Source organism: Glycine max, chromosome 17 (assembly GCF_000004515.6).
Source record: "Glycine max cultivar Williams 82 chromosome 17, Glycine_max_v4.0, whole genome shotgun sequence".
NCBI classification, from domain to species: domain Eukaryota; kingdom Viridiplantae; phylum Streptophyta; class Magnoliopsida; order Fabales; family Fabaceae; genus Glycine; species Glycine max.
In genome coordinates, this window is record NC_038253.2 from 19,224,523 (window position 1) to 19,247,224 (window position 22,702).

General features: G+C 34.2%; 2 protein-coding genes across 3 annotated transcripts in view; both read right to left on the reverse strand.

Annotated features, from left to right (window-relative positions):
* The window catches only part of LOC100789642 (peroxidase 10), a 3,045-nt gene extending 2,624 nt beyond the window's left edge, over positions 1-421 (reverse strand). The window contains exon 1 of the mRNA XM_003550998.4: positions 130-421. Within this exon, the coding sequence (XP_003551046.1) occupies positions 130-348 (219 nt within the window). The 5' untranslated portion in view covers positions 349-421. The remainder of the gene's footprint in view (positions 1-129) is intronic.
* A 16,453-nt stretch (positions 422-16,874) lies between these two features.
* Positions 16,875-22,489, reverse strand: LOC100790701 (mitogen-activated protein kinase kinase kinase 5). 2 transcript variants are annotated; one of them, XM_006600937.4, is made up of 10 exons: positions 21,689-22,489; positions 20,478-21,119; positions 20,308-20,395; positions 19,594-19,656; positions 19,376-19,503; positions 19,083-19,158; positions 18,564-18,623; positions 18,364-18,489; positions 17,793-18,002; positions 16,875-17,710 (listed from the first exon to the last, which is right to left on the reverse strand). In XM_006600937.4, exons 1-10 carry the CDS (start codon positions 22,021-22,023, stop codon positions 17,561-17,563), a joined length of 1,878 nt encoding a protein of 625 aa, XP_006601000.1. In that variant the 5' UTR covers positions 22,024-22,489; the 3' UTR covers positions 16,875-17,560. The 2 variants fall into 2 exon arrangements, with proteins under 2 accessions (XP_006601000.1, XP_003551047.1); XM_003550999.5 differs by having other exon boundaries at positions 19,340-19,503; positions 21,689-22,486.
* Positions 22,490-22,702: the final 213 nt, after the last annotated feature.

Sequence of the window (22,702 nt, forward strand, 5' to 3'; positions counted from 1 at the left end):
AGAGAGAGAGAGAGAGAGAGAGAGAGAGAGAGAGAGAGAGAGAGAGAGAGAGAGAGAGAGAGAGAGAGAGAGAGAGAGAGAGAGAGAGAGAGAAGCAATGACAAAAAATGAGAGGGGTTATTAATTTACATTGGCAAAACAATCATGGAAATGAAGGCGTAAGATAGAAGCTGCAATCCTTTGTTCATCTGCCATAGCTAGCACAAGTGAGTTTCGAACAATGAAAGTGAGGGTTGGACATGTTGCAAAATAGTAGTCATATCTAAGTTGGCAAAGTACTAGAGGACTAAGGAGTACGAGCAAAATCAAGAGAACAAAAGAATGCTTATTATTGGAAGTGCACTCCATAAGTTGAAAATTTGAAAGCCAATAATAGGTAACAACTCGATTATTGCTGTGAGACAATATTATCGATTTGGAAAATGAAGCATTTTATAGAAGAAAAAGACATGTTTGTTTTGCTTTTATAGAGGGTGGTAGAGCTACTATTTAATTCCTATAACATGCATGTGTTACAAGCCACATTTTCTTTGGGTGATTTGTGATATGATATATTTCTGATAAAGAACATGTTGGATTTTTCTTAACTATTCTATGCATTAGTGTATTTAGTCATTAGAATAATTTTGAATTATCAAAAATATTGTTTATAGAAATTAATATTTTGATATACTTTAATTATAATGTACATTTATAGGTCATGCATTTATCAGTGTGTTCCATCCCCTTTCGGAAAGCTATCAGTTGTTCTTTGACTTACTTTTATGTTTATTATAAATTAAACTTCATTTTATGGGGATTTCTTTATGATTTTATATTTTGTTTTGGAGAGGTGTGTTCAAATATATTTTATGAACTAAGACGTTTAATTCAATTTGTTCAACAAGATGTATAAATGTTATAAATCTTTTAATATTATATTTAATTTGGATAAAAAACACATCTTATGAGCTGTCATTAACACATTAATTTATTGACAAGAAAGTGCTATAAACTTGCATCATTGTGTGATTAGTATAGACAGAGAATTTAATTATTTAGCTTTTAACAGAACACTAGTGAGACTCTTAACATACACTCTCAATTTGACTCAGATTCCTCTGTGTGAAGAGGAGGTGCACTTGAAAGAGTAAAGTATTCAATATCGGAGTTTTTCTTTTATGTTTTTTTACTGCCAAGATAGTAATTAAGATACTTGCACTTTGAGGATAAGTCGTGTACATCATGGGAGAGAGGTCCAAGCAGAAAATTCTAAAAGTGAGTGCCATTTGAATCAGTTCTGTGGACCTATCGTATGGTAATTGAGTGTGTGTTGCATTCATGTATCAGCTAGCAAATCAAAAGATAATTAATAAGCATCACATTTGGCGGGTAGCGACAAATTACTTATGGGCTTCCCCACACTGAAAGTAATATATTACTAGCTATATATATATATATATATATATATATATATATATATATATATATATATATATATATATATATATATAATAATTCATTTACCTAATTTATTAAAATTAAAAAATTAATTATCTATTTTAGTTGATAAAATAAATTTATCTTAAATTTATAATTTTTTTAAAATTATTGTTGTAGTTAATTCTTTTCTCTCTTTTAATTGTTGGTTAACATATTATTTCTTTTTTAAATTAGAAATATTTATAGTCTAAAAATAATTAATACAATAATTATTATAAATTGAATCTTATAAAAAAAACAAATATTATTTTAAACTTGAGTCTTATCAATAAGAATGGAGGAGGAGTAATTTCCTTTAAAAAAAATTGTCATACAGTGGCTTGAATTATGTATTTTGTGAATGAGAATGACTTAATTTGAATACTATTATTTAAGTCATACACCGAATGCCTATTGCATGTATCAACTAATGTGAAATTTTTGTAGCTTAATTTTTCAGTTTGAGTTTTAAATATGTAAGTATATTAAATACTTGAGAAAAAATCTTATGCTTGTAATAATTTTATTTAACTCATTGTCTTAAATAGAAAATAGTGCCATAAAAAATACTATTATTAATGGTCAACATGTAAAAATTACATAAATTAAATAAAAATTACCACTTAATGATTGTCCTATGAATGTGATCTACATGATCTCTAGTATGTTAAATACTTGGAGGAAAAAAAAATTCGCTCATAATAATCCTACTTAACTAGAATAAGACTACTTCAAATAAAAAATACTGTAGTCTAAAAAGAAAAAAAAAAGTATTATTAACGGCAACGTGTAAAAATCACATAAATCAAATAAAAATTAGCACTTAATGATTGTGCTGTGAATGTGATCTGCATCATCCCTAGCACTCTTGAGTGGAAAAGAAAGAGAGGAAAATGCCATCGTTAATTTCTGATGTCAGAAGGTATTCATCATTATTTATGATAGCACAGATATAATATCGTTTTCTCGCCACAAAATGAAACGAGTGCCAGTTATTAGTATGACTTTGATTACACAAATCAATCAGGTCTATAAGCAGTGCATCTTCATATTCGCCAACTCAAACTGACTCAGAGCCTTAGAGGATTATCAATTACGCGTTACTTTATTTGTGTTTGAGCGCCGGACCAATTAATATCTCAGACATTGTATTAATTTTTTTTTTTATGAAGTAAGACCTTTTTCGACCGAAAGTCAAAGATTAATTCTTGAAATATTACAAGAATCATAAATCAAACTCATCATTATATGTTTTAAGAAATAAAATTATTTATTAATTATATTAATACCAAATCGATTGATACCGTGTATTATTATTTTATTACTTATGCATCAGTCGAGTTAGTGTTTGTGTATGCATTAAAATGCCTTGTAATGTAAACATAATATAGTAACTTGGCATATACCAAATTTAACAAAATGGTTGTTAAGTAGGGGTGAGAATAGACTAGGCCGGCCTACAGGGGCCTATGATCTAGTCTATATAAAGTCTGGTCTGGCTTAGCCTATTTAATTAAAAGGCTAGACTCAGGTTTTTTTAAAAATCTATTAAATTAAATAGACCAAGCTTAGGCTTATTAAAAAGCCTTATAAGTCTGATAGGCCGGCCTATATATATATATATATATATATATATATATATATACTTATATTATTTTTTGGGTACAATTAATATTATTTTTTAAAAAACTAGCAGATTTCATATCCTATCATATCCTATTACGTTCATATACAAAAATCATATCCTATCATATCCTATTAAGTTCCTATACAAAAATCATATCCCTTTTCTATCAGGTTTTTTTTTTTTTTAAATTTTCCTATTACGTTCCTAACCAAACAAAAATCATATCATTTTCACTTCAAGCTTTTTGATAGAGGTAATTAACATTTTGTGTTTAGCGTATTATAGAAGGTGTGTTATTTATTTATTTTTTGGTAAAAACAACTAGGAATATTAAAGATTTAATGTAAAGAAAACTTTTAAATAGGCTACCAGGCCAGACTAGGCTTTTAAAAAGGTCAGGCCGAGTCAAAATAAAAGCTTTTGATAGGCTATAGGCCAGACTCAGGCCTCAAAAATTAATCGTAGGCTAGGCTCAGGTTTTTTAAAGCCTGGCCTGGCCTGGCCTATTCCCCACCCATATTGCTAAGGAGGGGAAACAGATTCAGTGACTTTAGGGCAGGAAAGTCTCCGTCACTTTCCTCTTTTTTAGGCCATTTGTAACTTGGTCTAGACTTTGCCACTTGTTTTAAAAATAATTTTAATTTAATTAGTAATTTAGTTTGTATATTATTTTATACTGTAAAATTATAAAAAAAAATATTATTGTGTGTAGACTAGTTAGTACAAAATTATTTCAGTTCAACAAGTAATCTTTGAATATTATTCAAATTATTTGAAAATTTCAAATAATTATTAAGTAGTCTTTGAATTTAACAAAATTTCCTTTTTTTTACCAAAAAGGAAATTGTTTGTTATGGACAATAAAAATTTTCTTGGAGACCACTGAAATAACTGTTATAGTTAATCTACAGGCCTAATAGTAATTTTTATTGTTTTAAAGTATAAAAAATATAAGAATTTAATTTAGAATTTAATTTAAAAATAATGTTTTAAAACAAGTGACAAAATCTAAACCAACAAATTAATCTAATGGTCTAAAATGAGGTAAAGTCACGATGACTTTTCCCTCCACAAAGTCACCGAATCCAAGTGAAGGGTGGTTTGCGCAATTGAAGAGTTAACTAAAGTAGGAGAAAATGAGTGAAAGAAAAATGATGACAGGTTGATACGTATACAGCCAAAGGTCATTGTTTTAATATATAGTAAATAAATGGTAAAAAATTTCACTCAACCGTGTTAGTAGTTCAAAAGATTATTTTACAATGGAAACACTGAGACTATACAAATTACTAGCGAGAAGCCCGTGTCGATGCACGGGCTCATACTCTAATTTTGGCTATCATTACTGAAGAAACAACAAAGATATAGATATATGCATTGAACATAATAAGTTGATACCCATTAACTGTGCAGCAAAAAATCAAAGAAATTGTTTAATACCCTAAGGTATTGGATTAACAACATTAATCAAAATATAAATAAAATTAAAACAAAAAAGTCATCAACTTTAGGCATGGTCTTTCAAACCGGGAGGTCTTCATCTCATATAACTTGTTTCCTAAATATGACCTCCCATACATGTTCGTCAAACCTAAAGAAGAACATAACTTCATCTCCTGCCATTAAATTATTTTCAGAGTATTGGAACCATGGATTTGTAACAGATGGCAGACCGTTGTGCACGGTGATCTGCCATTAGTTACGTCTGCCATTTGGACGTTGAACAGGAACATATTTTTTTGATCCAAACAAAAAATTTAAAGCTGATGCTGGAAGAACCTGCATTGAAACCAAAACAATGATTATACGACCATTTAAAGTGATCAACAGTCAATGTAATTTGAAAATGTTATTTGAACTAAGAGAAGACGGGAACCAAAAAATAAAAACATCATTGAATGGGTAACAAACTCCTACCAAATGGTTGGTATGTTCCATCATGTCTTGCGTGACATCAGCGGTAAAGATGTGCCTTCTGGTTGTAACAGCCGGCCTTCGACATGTCTGTCTAAGGATAGGTCCCATGATGTCAACTTAGAAAGAAGTATCTTTTAAGGCTGCAAAAAACCGGATAATGACACTGTCATTAATGTCGTGGGTTCTTCTAAACTCTTTCAGCCCATCAGCAAAAAATCATCGTGTGCCATATTTGCGCACCCTAACAAAATGCTTGGTTCCATTGAAGTCAAATAAAACATAAGTTGGGTAATATGGCCTCCATTGTCTATGGTAAGTCAACGGAACTTCAATGATGTTCTGCAGGGAAACATGAAAACATTAGGCATTAGATATTTTTTTATTTGGAATAAGAGAAAAGGAAAACTGGTTGGGATTGTTAATGTTGAACTTGTGAACACGAAATGCTGTTGTAAATCGTGTTCTTGCCATCGAATTTGATGGGTCCTATAGCACAACATTGAATGTAATTAGTTGCAGAACAAAATAAGATAACAACATATACGAAAGCACAAAAATCGATTCCAAAATGCAAACAACCTATAATGAAGTTATACATAAACATACATAAAGATAGATAAAAAAAAAAACATAACAGAAACCATGGAAGGTAATGATGAAAAATGTGAAAACCGTCCATATTAGGCATACAAACATGAAGTCAATAACCAATTTATAAGGAACAAACACATATAAGAAGCAACACATAAATGACATACAATATACAAAAATAGGCATGATAACATGATGAATATCCTAGTCGACAAAATTACAAACATCACCGTGAATATGCAGTCTATAATCAACATAAACATATAATATAGATATAATAACCATGAAATGAATAATAGAGTGTAAAATAGAGTATCATCATTGTAAGGATGTCTGATGAAACAAATGTCAGAAGTTAAACATAAATAAGAAAGAAAAGAGGAAGGATTAAAATGTTAAAGACTTAATGAAAACATGTAACAAACATCACCATGAATATGTAGTCTATAATCAGCATAAACATATAATATAGATATAATAACCATGAAATGAAAAACAGATTGTAAAATAGAGTATCATCATTGTAAGGATGTCTGATGAAACAAATGTCAGAAGTTAAACATTAAACATAAATAAGAAAGAAAAGAGGAAGGATTAGAATGTTAAAGAACTTACCGCATTAGAGAAGATTGATGATTGTGTACTCATGTTGTTAAGGGTTGAGTGATGTTGTTGGAGAAATGAGAAAAGAAATGTGGACAACTGTTGGTTATGATTTGATATACCTGGGATTTTGTAATTTGTATTGAATGGACTTTAGTAAATACATAACGTAGTTGTCGAATAAGTTATTACACATTGAAAACCGCGTTTAGTTATGTCTCTTCCTATACATTGGAAATCGCTTTTAATTTGGGAGTCTTTTACAATTCCCGTACCCATTTTTTGAATTTTGAAAATATTAATTAATAATTAGGATGCTTTAACAATTCTCGTACTCGGTTTCTTTGATAATGGTGAAAATATTAAAATATTAAATAATTGGGAGGCTTTAACAATTCCCGTATTGGTTTTCTTTCACATAATGGTGAAAACAATTATTACCTTTCTGACTTGTGAAATATGATTAAACGTGTAGAACTTTGTAGAGACGACTAGAACATATACTATATGATGGAGTGGAGTGTACACGTATAGACACGAATTCCAATAGGATCTATTGTGGGGATATTGAACATTTTGTAAAAATATACATACACTGATCTAAACATGCAAATAAATTTAAAGAGCATATTTAGATCAAACAGCGGAAATTAAAAGGAATTACAAGCGTACCTCCAGCCATTGCAAATCGAACGGGAAGCGGCTCACACACGAACCTGAAAGACAGTTTTGTTCTTCCAGACCCTTACTCACTCTGAATAGATGGTGTATTTTTTTTTTGAATAGAGAAGTGAGTTTGGTGATACAAAACTGAGAGCACCCCATCCTATTTATAGAGTCTGTCCATCACAGAGCTCTCTCAACTTGTTATCAGAACGTGAGATAGGAAGTTATCAGACGTGAGATAAGAAGTTATCAGTACGTGACATGATGGGTACGTGATTTGTTACTGAAGGTGGTTGCAAATATATTTTGCAAAGATATGGGATGAATGTGGATGAAAAATGGACCAGATTCAAAATAACTAATTTTTTCAAAAATAATAAAATTAATTAATTAAAAGAACGTGGAGGTGAACGTGCACTTCCAACATTCTCCCACTTGGTCCATTTAACCCAACATCAACCGTAACAAGAAACATAATATATGAGTCATGGCGATAGGTCCTCTGATGATGAGTAGTATCTTCCATGTACCACAATATATCAAGTCTCTCAACACTAGCTCTCAACTTAATGAATAAACCATATGTTTATTCTATATCTAAACCGAATGATTTTTCTCGAAATAAATAAATATGTGCACAAAACGATATGAGAAAATATCTAACTGAATAAGAGTTTCATTGAAAATAACAAATGTACGTACAATGAAATTACATCATGGAACCAAGTCCCATTCGTACTACATGATCCTTAAAATTCTTTGGTGGCATGCCTTTAGTTAAAGGATCAGCAATCATTAACTCAGTGTTGACGTGTTCAATGACCACTTTCTTTTCTTTAACACATTCTCTTATGGCTAAGTACTTGATGTCGATGTGCTTACTTCGACTTCCACTTTTGTTATTTTTAGCCATAAACACCGCAGCAAAGTTGTCACAATACAACTTTAATGGCCTAGAAATAGAGTCCACAACTCTAAGGCCAGATATGAAACTCTTCAACCATACACCATGCGAGGTAGCCTCAAAACAAGAAATGAACTCAGCCTCCATAGTGGAAGTAGCAGTCAAGGTTTGTTTGGCACTTCTCCAAGATACAGCTCCACTGGCTAACATAAAAATATAACCAGATGTTGATCTTCGTGAATCAACGCAACCAGCAAAGTCTGAGTCGGAGTAGCCAATCACTTCCAGACAATCAGTTTGTCTGTACATGAGCATGTAATCTTTTGTTCCTTGAAGATATCTCATCACTTTCTTTGCAGCTTTCCAGTGGTCAATACCTGGATTACTTTGATATCTTCCCAAAACTCCAACAGCGAATGCAATATCAGGTCTAGTGCAAACCTGAGCATACATAAGGCTTCCGACTGCTGAAGCATATGGAATATTTTTCATGTGTTCCCGCTCAAAATCATTTTTGGGGCATTGACTCAAAGCAAGTTTGTCACCCTTCACAATGGGAGCTACACTTGGTGAACAATCTTTCATATTAAATCTCTCTAAAACTTTGTTGATATAGGTTTCTTGAGACAAGCCTAAAATGCCTCGAGATCTTTCTCTATGGATCTTTATGCCTATGACATAAGATGCCTCTCCCATATCCTTCATATCAAAGTTCTTTGAGAGAAATTGTTTCACCTCATATAGCATACCCTTATCATTAGTCGCAAGCAGAATGTCATCTACGTATAATACAAGGAAACAAATCTTACTCCCACTGACCTTCTGGTATATACAGTGATCCATGACATTCTCTTCAAAGCTAAATGAAGAAATGACCTCATGAAATTTTAAATACCATTGGCGGGAGGCTTGTTTCAATCCATAGATGGACTTATTAAGCTTGCAGACTAAGTGCTCACCAACACTAGATAAGAATCCCTCAGGTTGTTTCATGTAAACCTCTTCTTCTAGATCACCATTCAGGAACGCCGTTTTCACATCCATTTGATGCAGCTCAAGATCAAAATGAGCTACTAATGCCAGAATTACTCGAAGAGAGTCTTTCTTAGATACAGGGGAAAAGGTCTCTCTGTAATCGATTCCTTCTCTTTGAGTGAATCCTTTAGCAAAAAGTCTTGCCTTATGTCTCTCAATGTTGCCTTCTGAGTCTTTCTTTGTTTTGAAGACCCATCTACATCCGATGGCTTTTACACCAACAGGCAACTCAACGAGATCCCAAACTTGGTTAGATGCCATAGAATCCATCTCATCCCTCATAGCATTATACCACAAATTTGATTCCTTAGAACTCATGGCTTGTGAAAACGTCTCAGGATCATTTTCGGCTCCAATGTTGTAGTCTGATTCTTGTAGGTACACTACATAATCACTAGGAATTGCTGTCTTTTTTATTCTAGTAGATCTTCTTAATGTTGTTTGGTCATCTTGCTGAGGAACTTGTTCAACTGGTTCTTCACCAGTTTGTTCAATATCATCATGTTGTTCCTCACAAACAACTCGATCTACATGATCACTTTCAACAGCTTGTGGAACTTCAATCACTGGTTGTCTAACACCCATTTTAACTTGAGGGGTGGGAATGACTACCAACCTATTACTTGTCCCAGAAGGTTCAGCTTCACAGTGATCCCTTTCAGAAGAAATGTTCTGAAATTGATCACTCCCACTGATCAAGTCATTTTCAAGAAACTTTGCATTCCTTGATTCCACAATCCTAGTGTTGTGGGATGGACAATAGAACCTATACCCTTTAGACCTTTCAGCATATCCAATGAAATACCCAGTAATAGTCTTAGGGTCTAGTTTCTTCTCTTGTGGATTATAGATTCTTACTTCAGACGGGCATCCCCAAACGCGTATATGTCGCAAACTTGGTTTCCATCCCTTGAATAATTCAAAAGGTGTCTTTGAGACAGCCTTGGTTGGAACTCGGTTTAATATATACGCAGCCGTCTTAAGAGCATCAATCCATAAAAATTGAGGAAGCTTTACATTACTCCTCATGCTTCTCACCATGTCTAATAAGGTTCGATTTCTTCGTTCTGCCACACCATTCTGATCCGGAGAACCAGGCATAGTGTATTGGGCAACAATCCCATGTTCTTGAAGAAATTTCGCAAATGAACCTGGTGCTTGTCCATCCTCTATGTATCTACCATAGTACTCCCCACCTCTATCTGATCTCACGATCTTAATTTGTTTTCCACATTGTTTCTCAACTTCAGCCTTAAAAACTTTAAAGGCACCTAAAGCTTCATTCTTAGAATGAAGTAAGTAGAGATACATATATCATGAATAATCATCTATAAAGGTTATGAAGTATTTCGGACTATTTGCATCCATGTCTGGACAACATATGTCTGTATGTATGATTTCTAATAAATTAGAACTCCTCTTTGCACCCTTTTTAGACTTGTTAGTTTGCTTACCCTTAATGCAATCTACACAAGTCTCAAAATCAGCGAAATCCAAAGTACTAAGTACTCCTTCATTTACTAATCGCTTGATTCTTTCAATAGAGATATGTCCTAATCTCCGGTGCCACAACATAGAGGATTCTTCATTCACAATACATCGTTTTAACCCAACAGAAACGTGCATAGAAGTAGCGTCATTTTGCAATTCAATCGAATAAAGACCATCAACCAATTGGCCATAACCAATAATTTCAGATTTATTTAGTAAATTAAAACCAAAGTCTGTAAAATTAAAATAAAATCCCAAAGGTGCAAGTTTAGAAACAGAAATTAAGTTTTTACAGAAACTAGGAACATAAAAAAATTTCTCCAAATGTAATTTAAAGCCACTACTTAAGACTAAGACGCACGTTCCAATGGCCTCTACATGTGAGCTCATCCTACTCCCTGAGTAGATGCACTGCTCACTTCCCACTGGCTTCCTTAGGCTTTCCATACCCTGCAAGGTATTAGAAACATGGATTGTAGAACCAGAGTCAATCCACCATGTATTATGATTCACATTAATCATATTAGATTCATAACAAACAAAGGCAAATGGTGTACCTTTCTTCTCAAACCAACTTTTAAATTTGGGGCAGTCCTTCTTCATGTGTCCTTTCTTTTTACAGAAGAAACACTTTGACTCCTTTTTAATTGTTGGTTGAGTCGGAATCTTTCCTTTATTGGTGCCTACAGACTTCTTCCTATCCTTTCCAGAATTAGAAGTAGTCAAATTTACCTTCTCACCCTCTTCCATTATCAATCTCTCCTCTTCTTGAACACACATGGTCATCAATTCATTAATAGACCATTTATCCTTATGTGTGTTGTAGGAGATTTTGAAGGGTGTATACTGTTGAGGTAGGGTGCACAAAATGAAATGTACCAGGAAGGATTCAGACATGGTAACTTCCAAGGTTTTCAACTGAGCCACTATGTCCCTTAAGTGCATGATATGTTCACGCACACCTCTCGTTCCAGTAAGCTTAATGGAAGAGAATTGCATAATGAGTGTGCTAGCAAGTGACTTCTCAGAGGTTGTAAACTGTTCATCAATGGCTTTCAACAGATCTCTGACCTTATCATACTGATCAACTGAACCCCGGATACTAGCGGATATGTTGGTTTTTATGAACATAACGGAGAGACGATTAGATCTCTCCCACTTTTCATAAAGATCAACAGCATCAGGTTCGCTAGTTTCAGTAATAGCCGATGGCTCATCCTTCCTTATAGCATAGTCAATATCCATCCAGCCCAAATGAAGGAGAACTTTTTCCTTCCAAACCTTATAATTATCACCTTTCAAAATGGGAAGGTCACAAGAAATATTCATAGATTGTGAAACTGCAAACAAACACAATGCTCATTAAGAAAATTTGAGACTAAACAAATGTCATGTTTTGCCAATGCAAATCATGTCTCAATATATGAATCTAGTGACACAAAACTTGCCTGTGGGCTAAAGTCCTACTCAATTAGATTCATCATGCAACTTTATGATAAGACTATTAAATCATGTTCTTTTCCTTAATTCCTGTGGGTAAATTAAGAAATATAATTTAATATTTTATCCTAATTAATCATACAAATATAACAAAATTCCTGTGGGTAGATTTCATCACATTACATATGATTAATCACAATTAATATTTCTAATGTGATTATAAATTTAGTATATAATTTTACTCAATTAAAGATGCTGTGGCTATTCTCTAATTTAATAAAATTATATTAATCACTTAACATTAAAAAATAATCTTTGCATAAACATACTTAATAATGCAAATGTGCTCAATATTGAATCATAAAAAATTACATGTATACCAATTCAAAATAACATTGCACGTATATTCATTAAACATGTAATAAACTTTAAAGGATTAAATCCAATGCATACCAGTATTTAACATAATATTGCATGTTCAACACAACTTAAGAGACAAACAATTTTTAAACAGTTTGTGCATAAATGATTTATCCTTCAGAAGTTATAAATACACGTGAACTGCAGTTAATAAACAATTAAATTGCAGTAGCTTAGCGGCAAAGGGAGTCCTTTCATGCTTGTAGGGTGAGGGTTTGAAACCAGTATAAGGCGTTTTCGTTTCATTAGGAACGACCCAATAAGCAAGACAGAGGTACAAATAGGCTCTGATACCAAATGTAAAAATATACATACACTGATCTAAACATGCAAATAAATTTAAAGAGCATATTTAGATCAAATAGCGGAAATTAAAAGGAATTACAAGCGTACCTCCAGCCATTGCAAATCGAACGGGAAGCGGCTCACACACGAACCTGAAAGACAGTTTTGTTCTTCCAGACCCTTACTCACTCTGAATAGATGGTGTATTTTTTTTTTGAATAGAGAAGTGAGTTTGGTGATACAAAACTGAGAGCACCCCATCCTATTTATAGAGTCTGTCCATCACAGAGCTCTCTCAACTTGTTATCAGAACGTGAGATAGGAAGTTATCAGACGTGAGATAAGAAGTTATCAGTACGTGACATGATGGGTACGTGATTTGTTACTGAAGGTGGTTGCAAATATATTTTGCAAAGATATGGGATGAATGTGGATGAAAAATGGACCAGATTCAAAATAACTAATTTTTTCAAAAATAATAAAATTAATTAATTAAAAGAACGTGGAGGTGAACGTGCACTTCCAACACATTTTACACGGTACCTTGATAACTAAGTCAGCATTGATATGAAGCTTTAAATTGGACGTGATTGTACTACTTGCCAACCTGCTAGCACATCCAAGTATGACCTTCCATATTCAAAAAAGTTATTAAAATAATACTTAATGACTGTTTTCGAAAATAAAACACATAAATGTTGTGACCAAATTGAATGATAATCCAAAAATTGAATGATAATACAATAAAATGAAAATGAATTTAATAGTAATTACAAATAAATTACAAATAAAAAGTATGATAGGAAAGTCCTCAGGTATAGGAGCAAAATTGAAAATCAAAACGCAAGAAATATGGGTATAAAAAATGACAAAGTAATAATAAAAATAACAAAGTTGTCTCTCTTAGCAACTCATTCAGAAGTGAAACATGACAGTCTCCAAATGAGGATTTCTTTGCAAGATATGAGTACAAATTAATGCACATGTGGCATTAAGATGAAGAACGGACATGAATACTAACATGGAAACCGTTTGAAAATGTAAACTTGTGTCTTGTGATACATCAAAAAACCAAGATGGAATACAATTGAAATCGTTTGACTTGTAATACATCAAAACATGAAAAAAGGTAAAAATTTGCTAAAACATGAAGAAAACAATAATGTGGCCACAATATAACAATAAAATGAACAAAACATGTTGGGAAACATGCAGAACAGACATCAACAAAGCATTGTGAAGGCCTTCTTTCTAGGACATCTTTGCAGAACAAACATGAACATTTAAGCAATTAAAAGAGAATTCAAAAACAAACCTGTAGTTAGGTTTGTGGGACAACATTAACGGCCTTTATTGTGCTTCACTTATCGTTTTTGCCTTGTTTGTTGTTCTCGACCAACATGCAACCAAATAAAAACATGTATGTAATGAGTTGCTAAGAAGGTTGTTCATGATGCAGATGCAACATGAAAAGGTAAATTAACGAAAACTCATATACCCTAACAAAAATGCATACACCGATATACATCGGAAAACAAAATTAACCCATGCAAACTGGAAAATGGAAAAGCTTATAAAGGATGCACATACAACGGCAAAAATGGGTGACAGACAAAATTAACCCACCAAAAATCGAAAAGCAAGGTATAGGAAAAGATAAACTAATGATAAAATGAACAAAGGTCCAACCTTTTGTCTTGTTAGCCTGCGAAAACTCATATACCATAACAAAAACACATACACCGATATTCAAACCTCATGATACATGTCAAACCAAGCTGAAAACGAATTCCAGGCTTAATGAAAAGCGTGAGAGCAAATCGAAACGGAAGAGAATTCAAAATCCACAATCCAAAAGGCACAACGAAAATGGAAAATGGAAAACTGGAAAGGCGTGTAGCAATGGAAAGCGTGAAACATCGAAAAATTAGAAAACGCGCATTGGTAACTGAAGGGGTACGCAGAAAACGATGAAAACAATTAATGGCAAGTGAAAAGACATTTCTTGTTGGCTTGCAGAAAGACAAATACCATAATCTGAACAAAGAAAACATGGTTGGCTAGTAAATGATAAAAAAATGAACAACCCTTTAAGTTTTGTTGTTCAGATAACTGAGAAAACCATAAAAAAGTAGTAAATGATGCAGATGCTAAATGAACAACAAACAACGTTTGTGAACAAAAAGGTTGAACCACGTTGGCATTGTGAGAGCCTTGTTTGTATCATGATAGATGAAGATGATAGATGATGATATATAAATATATAAACATATATAACCAAATGAAACACATGAAACCAATGGACATCATGGAAATAAAAAAGAAGTTATGTACGTGTTTTTTCTCGCAACTCATTCAGAAGAAAAACATTGCAAACCACGCAAGATCAAAACACAACAAAAGCCCAAAAAAATTGATCATCACAACAATCCAAAGAGAAAGATAGAAAAGCTGGGTATACGAAAACATATTGTTTACTACCGTTCTTTGTAGTTATCTTTGTCGGCTTCTTTGTCATTCTCGACCAACATGCAACATAATACAAAACATGAAGAGGGTGTATGAAAGATAGGATTCTAAAAAAAACAAAATCAAGGTGCAAAGCAGGATTGACAATGAGGTTGACTAATGTATCGAGTCAAGTAGATAGAGAACAATGACCAACATGGAAATGAAAAAACGGATTGTTCGAGCAAAATGATACATAACAACAAACCACCCAAGAAAAATCCATTAGCTTCGTATACAAAACAATAAACTCATTGTAGAACAAAAAAAGGTCCAACCTTTTGTACTAATCATAAAAAATGAACAAAGCTCTAAGCTTTCTTGTTGTAATGAATCAAAAAACCACAAAAAGGTAGTAAATGATGCACATGCAACATCAAAACCCAACAAAAAAAGGTCGAACCTTTTGTACTAATCATAAAAAATGAACAAAGGTCTAAACTTTGTTGTTGCTATGAATCAAAAAACCACAAAAAGGTAGTAAATGATGCACATGCAACATCAAAACCCAACAAACCCCGAGCAAAATGGTACATAACAACAAACCACCCAAGAAAAATCGAAAAGAATCGTACACAAAACATCATACCTGCAAACGAAGCCGAAAACGAACAACAAACAACGTTTATGAACAAATAGGTCGAACCTTTGTTGCTTGAAATACCATGACACCTGCAAATCAAGCCGAAAACGAAGAACAAACAACGTTTATGAACAAAAAGGTCGAAGATTTTGGTTTGTTTTGTGCGAAAAAAGTAAAAAACCATCATACATCCCGAACCAAGCCGAAAATGAACAACAAACAACGTTTATGAACAAAAAGCTCGAAGCTTTTGGTTTGTTTTTGTGCAAAAAAAGTCAAAAACCATCATACATCTTGAACCAAGCCAAAAACGAACAACAAACAACGTTTATGAGCAAATAGGTCGAACCTTTTGGTTTGTTTTTGTGCGAAAAAAGTAAAAAACCATCATACATGTCGAACCAAGCTGAAAACGAAAAACAAAAATGAGGAAGAAAAATGGAAGTGCAAACGATTGCTGACAGAAAAGACCAAAGCGGATAATGGAAACCATGGAGAGCAAATCCAAAGGGGAGAGAATTGAAAGGCACAATAGAAATCGGAAAAATGCAAATGCTTCAACAGTGTAGACCCAAGTGGAACTCGAAGAGGCAAAACAATAAGTTCAGCGTGCCTCGAGACCACAAAATGCATTGGTAACTGAACCGGCAGTAGAAAACGACAAAAAACAATAAATGCACAGTGAAAAGACATTTTTGGGCAGCAAAGTGGGTTGCTGGGAGCGCGACACGTAAGCCCTGACAATGCCACGTAGGCATTGTCAGGACCTTGTTTGTATCATGATAGATGATTTGAACTGCTTAAATAGATTTCTTTCTGCATTCAATGTCTTCTCCTTTTATGTCATGAACAAGGTTGTGTTTGATATAAAAGGATAGAAGAAAAGAAGGAAATAAAAAATCTTACGAATTTTTTGCATATATTCTTGAGAATTAAGTATAAATAAACAGCTAATTTATAATTTTTCATATTTTACAATATGATTATGGGTATAAATAAATTTTCAATTTTCTGTGTTACTTTTTTCTTTGATTCACCGTTTTCGCTTCTATTTTATCACTTTCAAGTTTGTGTGATACTTTGGACATGGATATTTTGGAGGTGCGAAAGTTGAAGACTAAATTAAAATCTCATTGGTTACCAGAAGTTTTTATAATGAGTAGTTTTGTGTCATTCATTCTGATATCTCGACATAAATCACCCAAGTTATTTTTGGGTGAACATTTCAACCATAAAACTTATCCTACCAAAAAGATAAACGAAAGAAGCAAACCTTATTTACTCTTGTATCAACATTATCTATAGCCTTCTTGACTTGAGGAAAAGGAAAAAGGAGCGTCAAATACACTTCTGAAAAGGTATCAACAGTTTATTCTTCCACACCATGGGCATTAACATGTTGGAGTACAAATTTTTATAATTAAAAACTCAAGATTTTGAGAGTCTTTAAGCAACCAAATGATAATCCCCATGAAACCAAGAGGGATGCACACTAATGAAAAGTGCACCTTAAAAGGTTAATTGCTTCATCGCCCTAAGTTAGTATAATAATATTATTCTAAAACTGCTTCCATATTCTCGTGCAGCTTAACTTACAGACTGAAAAAGCTCTTCACCTTTTTTCCTCAAAAAAAAAAAAAAAAACTAAGCAAAAGAGAATCTATAATGGCAACAACTGCAAGTCTCTACTTGAGCGTCCCTGAAACTATAGTACAACAATGGGGCCGTCATTGGCATAAATGATGAAAACTTCCCTCAGCACAGTCATTTGAAAAGATAATTTTTTTTTTCTTTTGGCAGTCGCAGACAATCAAAGGTAGTGGAATGTGTGATACCTTGCAAGCCAATATACAATGTGGGAACGAACTGCTTCAAGAGTAGAGGGAAGAAAAAAAAAGCAGTGTGACACCCCTGCTATGTGGAAGTTATTGTGAGTGATTCCCAACTTCAGCAGAGAAAAAAAATGGCGCATAAAAAGTGGGCAATAAATCAAGTCAGGCCAAAAAGATAGGCTCATAACAGGATTTTGTTATTGGTCAAAGTATGCAGGGAGAATATCTAACGAAGAAATGAGAAATCCTCGCCTTTCGGCTGCTTTACCCTTTGCAATCTTTGCACAGGGAGTTGAAAACTGACCATATCTATTTTCAGATTGCCCACTGGGAGTATGTGGTTTGTCCTGCAAACAAAAGAAAATTTTAATACCAAATAAATAGCATGGTTTGACAAATATAAAAAAGTGGCACAATGGTTATATTTACCATGAAGCTTGTTCCATTATAAAGCTGGGTGGGAGATATAGCATCTGGCTGTTGCGAGTTTTTCAAAAATCGATGTTCTAGTAAAACTGCAGCTGTTGGCCGCTCTGCTGGATTTCTTTTAAAGCAGCACCTCAAGAAATCTTTACCCTCAGATGAAAGTGTTTCAGGTATAGGAGGGGTCTCCTTCATAACCTTAAACAGAGCTGCAGCCTGCATAATTAGAAAAGAAGTTTATTTAGCAAGATAAAAAAAAAGGACCCGTATACAGATAGCATCTCTGCCTAATCCACAAGTTGCAAACAGAAAAAAGTTGGCTAAAAGATGCCTTAGCTGGTTGTTAAATTGAGGTTTGCCAAAATAAGTAAAAAGTTGACACATTATCCTACATTACCAAACTTCAGAATCTCATATTCTCATAGAAGCAGATATAAAACCATGTCTAAATAAGTAGTTTTCAAGACCATTGGAATTCTATTACCAATGAGAAATCTTATACTATATGGTTATTGAAGTAGCCTGAGAATAGCAAAGTTGAAAACAGGCAAACAAGATTTTTTTTTCAGGTGCTTACTCCTTCATATTCACTCCAAGGAGGCTTCCCAGTGAACATTTCAATGATGGTACAACCCAAACTCCAAATATCAATAGCAAAAGCAAGATCAGGGCTGTTATCCTTTTGTATCACAGCCTGCAAAAGCTGTATGAGAATTGAGGTGTTAGTGAGGAATGTGTGAGATGGACATTACAGGGTAATGTAGAGTAAGAATATACCTCTGGAGCCATCCAGTATGGACTTCCCCTCAAAGAAAGATTAGCTTCAAACCCAGTTAGCTGTGCAACATAAAGATCCCAAGTTATAAACTTAATGAAACACCTCATGTACAGATTAAACTTGATGAAACACCAAAATTCAACAGCGCAGAATAAGAATCAAAGCTTGAAAATACTTATTCAAGCAATGAAATTGAAAAAGAACTCATGCAGCACCTGATTATTATGCAAGAAGTTTATTCGGAAACAACTGAATCAGCTTTAAGGGGTGATAGAATTGCTGAGCTCAATCAAGAGAAAAGGAATTTTGAAAGCAATAAGTTTGACCTTTTTAACTTAGGCATGTGTTTCTATTTTCTAATGCCAATTTCTTCTAGGGAATTTTTCAACAATAAATAGATAATCATATTAGCAAGTAGATATACAAAGACTCAATGGAAGAAAATAAACCATTCTCTGCAATGCAAAAGGACTGAGTAGAAAATGTAAATCAAAGAGAGGGGGAGACTTGGAACTCACATGCTTAGCCATCCCAAAATCAGCTAGCTTAACAACTCCAGCAGAGTCAACAAGCAAGTTAGCCCCTTTGATGTCCCTATATGCATACATGAAAAAAAATAATAAATAAGCACATGACAAAATGTTCCAAATCTAAAATGAATTAAAAATTCTAGAAAACATAATCATTTTTCCAACAAAAACGAAGTAGTTGCATATGTATCATTCTAAAGGTTGAGTTCAAGTTAGTGTAAAGCACTTCAAGCTTGTGAATGCACCTATGAATTGTTTTTTTGCTATGTAAATAAGCCAACCCTGAGAGAATATGGCGAGTGAAATTCCGAATGACAGATTCTGTTATGGCACCACAATGATCACGGACATATTTATTAATTGAACCAGGATGAACATATTCCAGATAAATATAAAACCGGTCCTCAACCTGCAAGCACATATGTTAAGGTTTTAAGGCTGTTACAGAATAATGATTATTAATCTTGAGCAGCTAATTATGAAGTAGGAGATTGCTTACTATTTCACTGCCATAATACTGTACGATGTTTGAATGTTTTAGATTGCTAAGAACTTTAATTTCCTGGAGAAAAAGAATAAACTAATAAGAAGGATAAAGAGGATATAGAAAATAGCATATCTTCAAAACTATTATGGAACGATAAATATATATAGCCAAGCAGCCCAAGCCATTAATAATACAAATAACCTCATCAAGTATTCAATTACAGTGGACACTAAAATGAAATTAGGAGCGTCACTGCAAAATATATGATATCGGCCAAGGCATAGAAAAAAAATATATAAAGGTAAATTAATAGACTAGTTAATCTGAGCTGAGTATCTTAACTGCTCAACACGAAAATTATTTTTATTACAATTACAATTATAAAGTAGCTGCATTAGTTATTAGAAGTTTCATGATAAAACATTTCAGAAGCAAATTTGCTAAGCAGAATTATACGATTTTCTTAATCACGCAGCTATCAGTTCCCAGTTTTCATATATAATAAGAAACTTCAAAGTGACTGAATATGTGTTCTCAATTCTCATTCAGGATTGGAAAGAGACTTACTATTCCAAAGAAATTGATTATTTGACACACTGACTTCTGTAAAAGTCCTATTAACAAATATGATATGTACTGTAATAACAACACAAAAAAACAAGACACACAAAACTCTACGCAGTTGCCAAATAGACAGTGGCAAAAAGCAAGTAGTGGACAACCAACCTGCTCTAACTGCTTTATACACTCAGCAGATTTTGGATCATCAGGAAATAATTCTACTTCCTTCATTGCACATAATGCTCCGGTTTCCCTGTCAAGAAGCAACATCTGTTTCAGAGCCTTAGAAAAAAGACAACAGAAGATCTTAAAATACTCATGAAACATTTACGAACCTATTGGTTGCGACATAAACGCTTCCAAACGTCCCACGCCCAATAAGTTTCCCTTTCTTCCATTGGCTTTTCATTGGCAGCGATTCTGACTTAACCATGGCGTGGGAAAAGGTAGCGGCAGCAGGCGGCGAGGTCAAGCCAGCCCTGGGAGGCAGGGGCAAGGGGTGAACAGCGACAGGAGGAGCATTATTTTCGTGGCGCACTGTTGGGATCTCGAGTGATAACATGGGATGTATGGGGGATGGAGGTCCACTAAAAGTTCTGGTGTGTTTCTGGGGACTTTTTCTTTGTGGACTTTGATGGGAATTGGGAGAAAGAGAAGTTTCTGTGCTTAACGCGGATAAATCAAAGAAGGCAGGAGGTAGCAACCCTGCATCACAGGTAGGCATTTCTGGTGTGGACCAGAACTGATTTCCTTTTGGACACGCATAATAATATGGCACAAAATCACCATTCCTTGTTTTCTGAGGACTCATTGAAGGACTACCCGAAATACTCCTCCTATGAGGGACATTCACCAAGTTATTATTACTATTATCTCGAGCACTCTCACGGCAACCACTTGCATCTTGCTGCACCATTCTCGATGACCTAGTTTCTGCCTGCTCCATATTCCTTCTTGTCTCTTGGCTAGCAAAAACACTGTTACAATACAAGATTCAGCCAAATAGGTTAGCAAACTCACCGTTGAAATCTCTTCCTCAAACACATGGCAAGGCACAGTACAAAACCACAATGCATAAGCAATCATGTCTGAATAAACTTCTGGATAAACATTTATAAGGGAAGAAACTAAGAAATGTAAAACGAATTGAGCTTTTCTCATAAATTAAAATCAACTTCTGCACACTTAGCATTTGTAGGAGATCGCTGATCTAACTTCTCCAGAAACTCAGATGCATAAGTTAAGTTTAACTTACGAGAGAAACTCTATTAATTTTACCTTCTTTTTTTTTTTTCCTTCTTCGCATATAAGTGTTTATAGAAAAGTTTATGCAAATAGTGTCATAAACTTTCAATTATACGCACAAACATATGCATCTCAATCTCATGATCCAATCTGAAACAATAAAAAACATGCAAATCTAAACTAAAGAAATGAAGGAAATCAATGATAATTGAATTGAATACGCAACTTCCCTAACACAATTGAAAAACATTAAAAAAAAAAAATTGGTTGAAGAAAACAAAGGCAAAATTGAAAAATCAACCTCCGCATCCGAAAGCCGGTGGTGGTGGTGGAGGGTGCAGCATCCTTGGGCGAAGGAAGACGGCACTCGCCGTCTCGCTGACGGAGCACGGCGGCGGAGACAGCGAGCTCCGGCAGGGGCAACGGCTGAGGCGTGCCGGGGGAAGAAACCAGTGCATCTTCGTCGTGATCGCCGACGTGGCAGGTGCGCTTCTTCGCCGAATTTCCGAAGATCCATGCCTTCCGGCGGTGGTCGGGGGCGGCAGAAGAAGAAGACAAAGATAACGACGACGAAGACGAAGACGAAGAAGAAGGATTCGAAGAAGGCGAGAACGAAAGCGTGGGCAACCACCTCATGGCTTTTGTCTTTCCACCACAGAACCGAACCGAACCGAACCGAACCAAACCAAAACAAAGTAACAAACCCTCTCACTTCATAACAATGTGGTTCGCGGAGACGACGACGACGACGTCGTCGTTTTCGGAGCGCAATGCAAATTGTTTACCAACACAACCATCGTTTTGGAAACGTTTCGCACTTTTTCGCGGTTCTAGAAATTAAGCAACGAAAGAGAACTATTTTTTCCCTCTTCTTCAATTGCTTTTACTTTTTTTTTTGCAGCAACAACGATGATTGAAGAAGAAGATGGCTTTATTAACGAAGAGGAAGACTTAAAAACAAAAGCCCCTTTTACACAAAGTCAAAATATTATAACTTTTTTTTTTTTTTTTCCTTTAACCGAGTCAAGGTCTCTCTCGTCTCATCTTTTTCTCTGTTGGCACAGAGAATAAGAGAGAACATAAAAGTTCTAGCTCGTTTTGTTTTTGTTTTCCCAACATAACAATTATTTTACCAAAGTGTGTGAAATTGTGCTATTTTAGATGCTGTAGTTATTGTCAACTGTTGTTCTTGTTGTTCATATCTTTTCAGTTTCCTTTCTTACCTTGTTTATGTTGTATAATTTGCATCATCATCTATTCTAAAATCTAATTCACTATCTTCATTTACTTGTGTTGTTGTTTGTTCATAAAAATA

Bases quoted from the DNA above. Each gene is read 5' to 3' on its own strand.
- LOC100790701 (XM_003550999.5), bottom strand. From the start codon at position 22,023: ATGAGGTGGTTGCCCACGCTTTCGTTCTCGCCTTCTTCGAATCCTTCT. The intron at 21,120-21,688 runs GTTGATTTTTCA...GTATTGTAACAG, and splicing joins ACCGGCTTTCGGATGCGGAG to TGTTTTTGCTAGCCAAGAGA. The intron at 19,159-19,339 runs GTGCATTCACAA...GTATGCATATAG, and splicing joins AGCAAAAAAACAATTCATAG to GGACATCAAAGGGGCTAACT.